We start from the raw sequence: 9,855 nt of genomic DNA, 5'->3' as shown, positions 1-9,855 counted from the left end.
AGGAAGTTATCAAGTCTATTAAGTTGTCTTTAAAGAACCCATGAGCCTAACTGAAAAGACTTCCTTTGGGCAAGGAGGAGATAATTTGAGCAGCAATAAGGATAATACTTCAACAGATTGAAACATCAAATTCCTTTAAATCTATGACTCCATAAAGATACAACAAAACTGATCACCTTTCGATGATATTAGAAAGCCAATTCATTATTTTCAAACCTCATAAGTTAATGGGAAAAAAAAGGCTCAAACACTTAGCTTACATTTCTTATCTTCTCTACCAAACAAAGAGGGAAATTTTTCTTCATATAAGGTTTCCACTAATAAAGAAGGAATGATTGAATTACAGAATTTCTAGCATGTAATCTATAATTAATTAATGGCTCTAGGCATTAAGAATTAGTAATAGCTAACATTAAAAAAAAAAGCTCAGATGGCAGAACACAACAGTAAAATTAAGTGGTCTTGAAAAAAAAAAAAAGAACCTAAATCTAATATAGCTTCTAAGTTCAACTACCAATTTATAGCACACACAAAGAACACAGGACAGAGGAACATATTAAACTACACCAGGAGGACACCATCAAAAAAATCCAACATAAGAAATTCTACATGTAAATATACTTGTTTTTTCAAACAAATACATTTCAAGGGAAAAAAACAAGGATGGAGGGGGAGGCCTATAGATTAAAAGACACTCAGACATAATTTTATAACTAAAACTAAAATATAGTGTTTAAGGATCTTCCCTTGGGCGATTCAACAGTAAAGAAAGACAGCTAGAAGGTCTAATCCCAGAACTCTCCATCACTTAGAGATCAATGGAGATGGAGGCGTCAGCCAAGAAGACTGAGGAGTGACTAAAGAAACAGGAGGTAAAGCAGACTGGTGTCACAGAAGCCAAGAGAAGAACATGTTCCAAGATGGGGTGGTTGTCAACAGAGTTAAAGGCTGCCATGAAGTCAGTAAGATGAAGACTGAAAATGGTCATCAAATTTGTCAGTATGGAGTTCACTGGTGCCCTTGCTAAGAGCAGTGTCAGTGGAGGGTGAGGGCAAAGCTAGCTCAGAACGAGTGATCGTAACTAGAAAGTGAGAAGAAACCAAATATCTAGAGGCAACATTTTCAAGACGTTCACTTAAGAAGAGGAGCAGAGAAATAGCCTGGTGGCTAGGGGAAAATGTGGGGTTAATGGAAATCGATTTTTTAAGTGGAATTTATTTGAGCGTATATGTATGCTGAAGGAGAACTTGAAGACATAGGAGAGAAAGAGGGTAACCAAACAAGAGAAATTCTTGTGGAACTGAGAGGGGATGAAACCCAAATCACACATGGATTTCAGATTTATTTTATTTTGCGTCATTTAAAAAATACTGGTCAGGACTCACTAGATTGATTTAATGACCCACAGTTTGACAAACAACTGATCTAGGGCATATTACTTTACCTTCCTGAATCTATTTCCTTATCTGTAAAATGCGGATGACAATCTCATAAGGTTGTTATGATGGTCAAGTAAGACATTATATGTAAAGTACATATAGGGTACTGAGCACAGTTTGTGCTCAATGAATGATAACTATTATTAATACTATTTTAAAAAACAAAGAAAATTAATAAGGTCTGAGTCTGGGCATAGCCAGCATCTAGGCTGCTGCCCAAACCTCAACTAATATTTTCATCATAACCACAAGTATCAACTCCATGGTTCTCAAAATAGTGACACTACCTCCTGCTGTGTATCACCAGCTACTTGTATTTGTGTGATTGTTTAGAAATAGTAAAAAATTAGGCTAGAGTTTTATTTGATACACTTCCTTTCTATAAAATCATCTAGATATTTAATAGATAACATGGAAATTTTGATAGCATTCTGAATTTTAAAACATTCCTTCCAAACAACCATACAAATACATTTTTCCAAGCCAAAACAGATATCCTTATGCTTGAAATGCTATTTCTAATTTCTAATTTATTCTTACAGGTTAATTTTCAAAATGAAGTTGTTTGGATGATTGGTTTGCAGTAAACATGGTATACCAAATTGGCTTCTAAATTTAGAGAAAGGTTGAGTCTCCTCTTATAATAATCAAGAAATAATAGAAGTATTAATGATAATGAAACTTCCAAATTAAAAAACTCAAATTCTGAAATAACAAGCAGAAATGAACATTAGTAGGTAGTAGCAACATAAACTGTAATTTTTGCAAATGGTTATTTTGAGCTCTTTTTATGGCATAATGCAACCTCCAAAATTCAATTTACTAAATGATAATATATGTCCCATATGTGTCATAATTAAGTTCCATAGTCTTTGGAGAATTTAGTACTATTAAACATAACAAAGATATTGGAAATAGTGCATAAAAGTCTAAGAATCATAAAAGAAAAAGTTGTTTGTAACAGATGCTATGATTTCTATGTCTGATATTTGAAAAAATTTTAGAAAGCAGTATTGTTATCCATATAAATGTATTCAAAGAAAAATCTTATTTATGTATAACATGATTTGAGGATGAACTCTAGATTTTGAATACAGTAGACTCTGTATCCTTTCTTGGAGGCTTTTGAGGACCGATTTTTGGTAATATCTCCTTGGCATAAAATGTTTTATGAAGTCCAGCTTCTCGAAGTGCTAACTCAAAACGAAGTCTAGGGTCAGAAATTATCTGTAGAAATAAAATGATTTAAATAAATAGCATTTCATTGAAGTAAATTTTATCATTTAGTTCTGTATTTCCCCAAGCCGTGTAATTTGTTTTTACTGGATAGATGACTAGATGACAGTAAATTCTGTGTATACAGTGACTATATTCTGAACTTATTGAAAATATCCAAACTTTTGACATTATTACTTTCCAGTATATCAGTGGTTTCCAACACAAGATGTACAGAATATTGTATACTAGATTAGTCAAAATAAAACATTAAAATTATTAAAAGATGGGATAAAAGCAGCTTACTTTCAGTACGATCATTGATTTGTTATTTATTGTTAGCTGTAATTATAAAATATAAACAACCATTGATTAAAATAAACCTAAACCACAACCTTGTAAATCTGTCTTTAAACAGACATTTTAATTTCTCCATCATTTGGGAATATGTAAATTAAGTTCAAACACATGGCCACTACTTGAAAAACAAAATCAATAGAACTTTTCTTCCAAGGCCAGATTTCTATTTCAAGCAGAACTAGAAAATGCTTCCATCAATCTGACTCTAAGGGGTATAGACATATGAGTAGTTCAATTTCCCTTTTCATTTATAGCTGATTGGACATTATTCCTCCTTCTATGAATATTAATGTCAACAGACACTGTTTGCAATGATAAGAAGGTGGCCACGTATGGCTTTCAGCTAATGAAACATTTTACATGAACTTGAAGTCCCCCTAGAGGATGGGATAATAAGCCATTGAAAGCAACCCCTCCTTCAAGGAGCTCTTACACTAACAGAGGTAAAAAAATGTACCCAGATAACTACAGTCTGTGGCAACATGTGACAGATGCTCCAAGAGTAGTAGAATACGGAGAGACATCTCCTGGTGCCAATGAGACTAGGATGGTCTCAGGTAAGGAGGACAACTTGAGCTAACTTTAAAGTTCAACTTACTCTTCTATAAAGCTGGGGATGGGGCTGGGGGAGGAAGAGAGATCAAGAAAGAAAGGCACATGCAAAATCAGAGACGAAATAGGTTAAGTTGGGATTGGGGTAATCTGGGTAGAGTACTTGGTACCATTGGGGAACACTGAAAAAGGACACTTCTAAGACTGGGACTTGAATTTTAAAGGCTTGAAGGCTATGCCAAGGAGTCTGGGGAGCTACTGAGGTTGTGCTTCTGTTTTCAGCATGGAACTAATATAATCATTGCTGTTGCATAAGAAGATGCATCTGATTACAAGTTCAAGATAAATTTAAGGTGGCAGAGAAAGAAGAGATGGAGGCAGGGAGAGTGCTTCAGAATCGACTACAATTGTCTAGACATGAAATAATAAATGCCTAAAATTGGCTGGTAGCAAGGAAGAGAGAACTGTCCAAAACACTATGGAGGGAAGAATCAATAGAACTTGGCAACTGATCAATACAGGGACTAGGGGCAACGATGCATATAAGTCAGGAATAACACTGAGATTTGTGTCTGAAAAGCAACGTATTTGAGCCTTAGACCTAGGTTTCTCCTCTTTTGCTCCAAAAGAGTCTCCCTGGTCACTCTCATCCACTTTGAAGGATTCATGCTCCACCTGTGTGCTGTTGACATCCTCATTATCTCCAGGATTCATCTTTTTTCCCCCCAGCTCCAGAACTGTGAGTTTTAAAATGTTTTCATAATTCTGTTTTTTTCAATACGCATCAAGTGAAATGAAGATCTCCCTCACGTACTGACCTCCATTTCCCCAATTCTCCTACCCAGATGAAGCCCATCAGTTTCCTGTAAGTGTGTATTAGACATCTTCAACCTAAACCTGATATGAACAAAATAAATGCTCTCTCCCTAAGTCTGCTTTTCCTTCTGAATTCTTATATGATTAATGACAGCACCACCTAATGATTATAATTTACTGAATTACTACTAGGTGCCAGATAATATTCTAGGCAATTGACATTTATTATACTAATCCTCACAAGAACCTTACAAATTGTTTTACAGATGAAGTAAACAAGACATAAAGATGTTAATAGCTTACACAAGTTCACACAGCCAGTAAATAGTGGATGTGGATTTCAATCCAAAATGCAGGCTCTTCTCAATATCACTCACTGCCTAGTTTAGAATCACCCTCACTCATTATCCCCCTCCTCTTCTCAGCCAGAGCCATCCATGCCCCTGCCAGGCCACCCTCCCCTCACTCCATGCCATTTCTATGAGGGCTCCACCATCTTCAAAGGACCTGACTCCACCTCCACCAATTTTCCATTCAGGACACATTGCTATAACATAAAGCTGATTATATAATTCACCTGCTTCAAAGTCTCACCTCTGCTCACAGGATAAAGGTCAAAAGTCTTAGCAAGTAAGATCTACTATACTTTTCACAGTCTGACCGGAATTTATGTCTCCAGTCTCATCCCCCAGCACCCACCCTTACCACGTACCTTACACTGAACACATACCGGTAAGGGTCACCCTCTTCTGCTTGGTGAAGCACTTATTTCCTCAGCCCAGGTACCTGAAAGCTTTTCAGCTTCTGACTTCAATTCTTTGTAAGCCCAACTGCCCTCCCTGCTTTGGTTTCTGGAAATACCCGTGCATTTTCTAATTAATCCCTCTCCCTACACCCACCCCTCCCCCCAATCCAGTTTTGCTGTTGTTTGTTTTTAACTTAAATTATCTGGAATGAATTCTGTCACTGCTGCCAAAATTCCTCAACTAAGATGGAGCTTAGTTTCCCCTTTTCCATTTCTCTGACTTCCCATTCAGGGCTGCCCGTTCATTCCCTTCCTCTTGACGCTGCAGCCCTTAGCCGGAGGCAATCTCACCCTAGTGGAGTTATTCCCATGCGTGCTACTTTCCTTCCCAACGCAACTCCCCTGCTCACTTCCTCCACACAGGACAAGTTTATCTTGCTCAGGATGCAGCCCTGGCACCAGGCTCAGTGCCAGATACAGTATATGTTCCATAAATATTTGCCCAATTGATATGTGAATTGTTCATCTTTTTATTCCCTAGCAAAGTATGCAGCGCATAAATGAGGCACACTCGATTTATTTGTCAGTGAGTGAATGGATGAAGTTTCCTGCTTTTTAAATAATTAAATAAGCATTTAGCTTTTCTTAGATTTGTAAAGTTAACAACTACTTTCTCCCTTAACTTCAGTGATATCCATTCATTCATATGTCCTGGCTCCTTCTCTTCCATCCATCCATCTAAAAAACTTTTAAAAATCTTTTCTCAGCTATAGAAACAGATTAAAATGATTCAGAAGTTCCTAGAAACAGTTAAATAACCTCTTAATACCTTTTCCCACAGCAAATGTTTCATCATTAGCTCTGATACATTATTTTCTGTTCATTTTAATTTCAGAAAGCTTCCCTCTGCTTTGTCTTATCAGTATCATTAGTTGTTTCTTTAATAGGATTTATGTTATGCATTAAAAAATTCTGAATATGATAAATATTTAAACAAAATACAGTATTAACAAAACTTTAAAATTTTATAAAATTATTTTTTAGATTAAAATAATTTTCAATGACATAACATTTTTACATAAAGTGTTTTGTTCTATGGTCACCTATCAACTATTTTATATTAAGAATTATTCAGTAATTATGTGCTCTCACTTAGGAATAAAAATTATGCTAATATGGATGGTATTTAAATGTAAATATTGAAAATAATTTGTAACCCAAAACACACACTTCTACAATTCTTATCATCACGGCTTTTGCATCAGTTGTGCTAATTTCCATAATTACCTGCTGTTCATTGTATGTATTCAATGTGAAGAGTGGCTTTTGAAGAATAAATTCTTCTTCGATTCCAATACCCATCCTCGCTTTTGATGCCACTGTGTCTGACATCATTCTAACAGGATCAAATTGAGCGACAATAGCAACCTAAAAGAAGAAAAAGCATGGCTACTTGGAACAAGATACAAGCAAAATGCTTCTGGGCAACATTATTAATGATAATGTCCATTAAAGTTAAGAAATTTTATTAAAGATTACATAATTACAGTTATGATTAAATTTAGATAAAAATTTCTTTTTCATCCAAAGTCAAGGGAAATTTTATATAGAAAACCCACATATTCAACCACCTTGAAAGTAACCAAAAGTAGAAAACATTAATTTTTAACCACTAGCAATCTACGGCCATGGTAACAACCCCATGAAGCTTTCTAGAAAGTTTAATCTGATTAAGCTGAATCTAGAGCATGTCATTTATGGGTAAAGTCATGTGTGTTGGCATTATTCAGCAAGACGGGTGAGTTTTCATTGTACCAGGCAACTAGATTTCCAGGGACTGTTAAAAACCATTGTTTCCCCTTCCAGTGAAAAACTGCAGAGTCGTTTCAACCCAAATGCCCTTGTCCTTTATGATAATTGAAATTGTTCAAACCTGTATCCTAATGAAAAGAAGCCACTAATTTTGTAAATTATATGCACCATTAATAACACCTGCCTGTTAATTCCTAAAGTCAAGAATTAGCATTAAGAAAATGGCATTTTTAATGCCATTTAGAAATTGTAATGACATAACTGGGGGTTGAACATACTTTAATTATTATAGGTTTCCTAGCCAAAATGTCTTTTACTGTAGTTCTAAACACTGATTACAGATAACGGGCACAGATATTTCCTCTTTCAAAGGGCTCACAGATGGAAAGAATCCTAATCATATGGACTCTAGTTATCAAAATTGTATTTTGAACAAGAATGTGTTTAGTAAGAGTGACATTAAGTTTTGTCTCCCGAAGACCATGGTATATCACTATTTGCTAATGATTGAATAATTTAAATTTTGTTGAATCTAAGATGACCAGGACTTAAATTCAAAGTATAGGAATATATTTCTATAATCTATTTTATAAAAGATGATATAATAGTTGTATGCATTTACACTTCCTCTTTACTAAATATTTCCTTTAACTAGACTTCCTTGGTTTGAATCCAGTTTGACATTTACTAGCTATGTGACTTTGGGGACCCTCTGGGCCTCCTCAGTTTTCTATGAAGTAGGAATAATAATAATTCCTACATCATAGGGTTGTGGTAGAGATTAAATGAGGTAAAACCTAAAAGCTAAAAGCATTTAGAAGAGTAATGTGAATGCACATTACTACAAACTTGTGAAGTAGGTACTATTATTATGATTCCCATTTTTCAAAGGAAGAAATGAAGCTTAGGGAGGTTAAAAGACCTAAGTTTTCTCTGTCAGTAAGTAGTGAACCAGGTTGTACCAGTTTTGAAGGACACCAGAGGCCAAGTTCTTACCCAAGATTCTATACTGCCTTCACTGACAGAGAAGAGAAACCAGACAGTCATTTCCTATCAGCTGGGAAATGGTGTCAATGAAGACTTTAGAGCTTGTGAGTTGAGCTAATCACTTTCAGGTTAAAAACTATGAAAAATTACCAAGTAAAACAATTTTATTACATTTCCCAAGGTCTTAAATTCTTGCTCTTGCCGACTACTACCTTCGGAACTTTTGCCTACTTTTACGAGCCAAAGCAATGGGAGACTTTTATTTCTCCACAAAAACAGTATTTTCATAAAGTGGTTTTTAACCTGTTTGTTGACTGTGGGATGTTTCCAAACAGAGGTTCCTACCCTAGGGAGGATTATTTTGCTCAATCTCCACCACATTTTTTCGAGGAGAGTAAAATCCTTCGGCTAGATGCAGAGTTTCATTGCTGTACATGGATACTATTCAGCTTATAAACTAGAGGTAATATGGATGCATTTAAATCTTGGGAGAGCTATTTTAAAGGTGCTGATAAAATTCTTTTAATACACTAAGAAACTGGAAATGGTTCAACATAAATCTAATTGCTCCCAGCAATGAAGACCAGTGTCCCAATTTGGGAAAGTTACATTTTATATAGCAGATGTCATGAACTAAGCCCTAGTAATAATGTTATTAAGAGCACTTAGAAACATTTTTTTAAACCACCCATGAAATTTTCCAAATTAAAAGCACCTGTTTCCTCAGGGCTTCTATTCGCTTCTCTCTCTCTGCTTCTTCAAGTGCTTCTTGAAGGGTCACTTCTTTTTTCTCCATCAAACGCTTTTCCAATAACTCTCGTCTATATTTAACCCTTTAAAAATAATGCACAGGAAAGTTAGGAAAACATCATGATAATGGAGATTACGTGGATGGGTGCATAGGGACAGAAGGCAACTCATAAGTGACATCACTGTCATACTGTTTTTACTTGCTTTTGGTTGATTTCTCATATCAGAACAATAAAGGATGCTTGTATAAAATACAATTTATAATAATTCTAATAACAATCATAGAACTGCAGGTCATGGGGCAGGAAAACATGGGGTAAAATCAAATCTATCTCTTTCTTCATTAAAATCTTTGTATGAAATGTCATCTGCCACAGCTGCAGCTAATCCAACCCGACAGATAAAAGCCTCACTCTTATTCCAGCCGTCTTCTGATAAGTTCTAACACAATTTGAGATGTTAAAAAGGCTATATTACTGATTAAATATACATAATTTTAGAAACACTGGTAAATAAAATACTAGAATAATATGCCCAAAGTATCTCAATTACTAGACTTTAAACCAAACTCTATACTGTTATTCATAACTATGTGTGTGTGTGTGTGTGTGTGTGTGTGTGTGTGTGTGTGTATTAAGAAACTTTGAAAACTGCACTTTGACTGTAGATGGCAGCAAAAACATGACTTTCCCTTAGCATTCTGTTTCCATCCCCCTTAACAGCAGATATTAAAACGGCATATTTAAATATCTGTTTTAATACTCCCAGGTTCATTTGGGTCTCCTCGGCTGCCTTTTCAGGCAGCCTCCCTAACCATCTTCTTTGTAGAGATAAGATTTGTCTTTTCAAAAACAGTAGGCACCTGGGTTCTCGAGGGAGTAGATGGCCGTTGCCTCTGTCTTCTATCATTAACGGTTTAGATTTAACTTCCTCTATGGCATCAGTCACAACTGTGCTTTACCCTTAGAACGCACACCTGCATTTTCCATGGATATCCCTTCGCTAGACCCTTTTTTATTCTGAATCCCGACATTTACTGAGGTGTTCACTAGGCACCAAGTCTTGTGCTAAGGGCTTTACCTCTTTTAGCTCAATTAGACATCACATGTTGGGGTACCACTATTGATCCCACGTTAGGGTATCACTATTGATCCCATTTTAAAGATAAAGAAATGGAGG

The 9,855-nt window shown here is 35.6% G+C and overlaps 1 protein-coding gene across 7 annotated transcripts in view; it reads right to left on the bottom strand.

Annotated features, from left to right (window-relative positions):
- Nucleotides 1-1,329: 1,329 nt before the first annotated feature.
- The window catches only part of CCDC148 (coiled-coil domain containing 148), a 265,676-nt gene continuing 257,150 nt past the window's right edge, over nucleotides 1,330-9,855 (bottom strand). For all 7 annotated transcript variants that reach the window (XM_032638642.1, XM_032638644.1, XM_032638643.1 and 4 more), the window contains 3 exons: nucleotides 8,642-8,759; nucleotides 6,415-6,555; nucleotides 1,330-2,666 (listed from right to left, as the gene is read on the bottom strand). In XM_032638642.1, coding sequence (XP_032494533.1) covers nucleotides 2,520-2,666; nucleotides 6,415-6,555; nucleotides 8,642-8,759 — 406 coding nt within the window. In that variant the 3' untranslated portion in view covers nucleotides 1,330-2,519. The remainder of the gene's footprint in view (nucleotides 2,667-6,414; nucleotides 6,556-8,641; nucleotides 8,760-9,855) is intronic.

Source organism: Phocoena sinus, chromosome 7 (assembly GCF_008692025.1).
Source record: "Phocoena sinus isolate mPhoSin1 chromosome 7, mPhoSin1.pri, whole genome shotgun sequence".
In the NCBI taxonomy this organism is placed as follows: domain Eukaryota; kingdom Metazoa; phylum Chordata; class Mammalia; order Artiodactyla; family Phocoenidae; genus Phocoena; species Phocoena sinus.
This window is presented reverse-complemented; position numbering and strand designations above follow the sequence as displayed.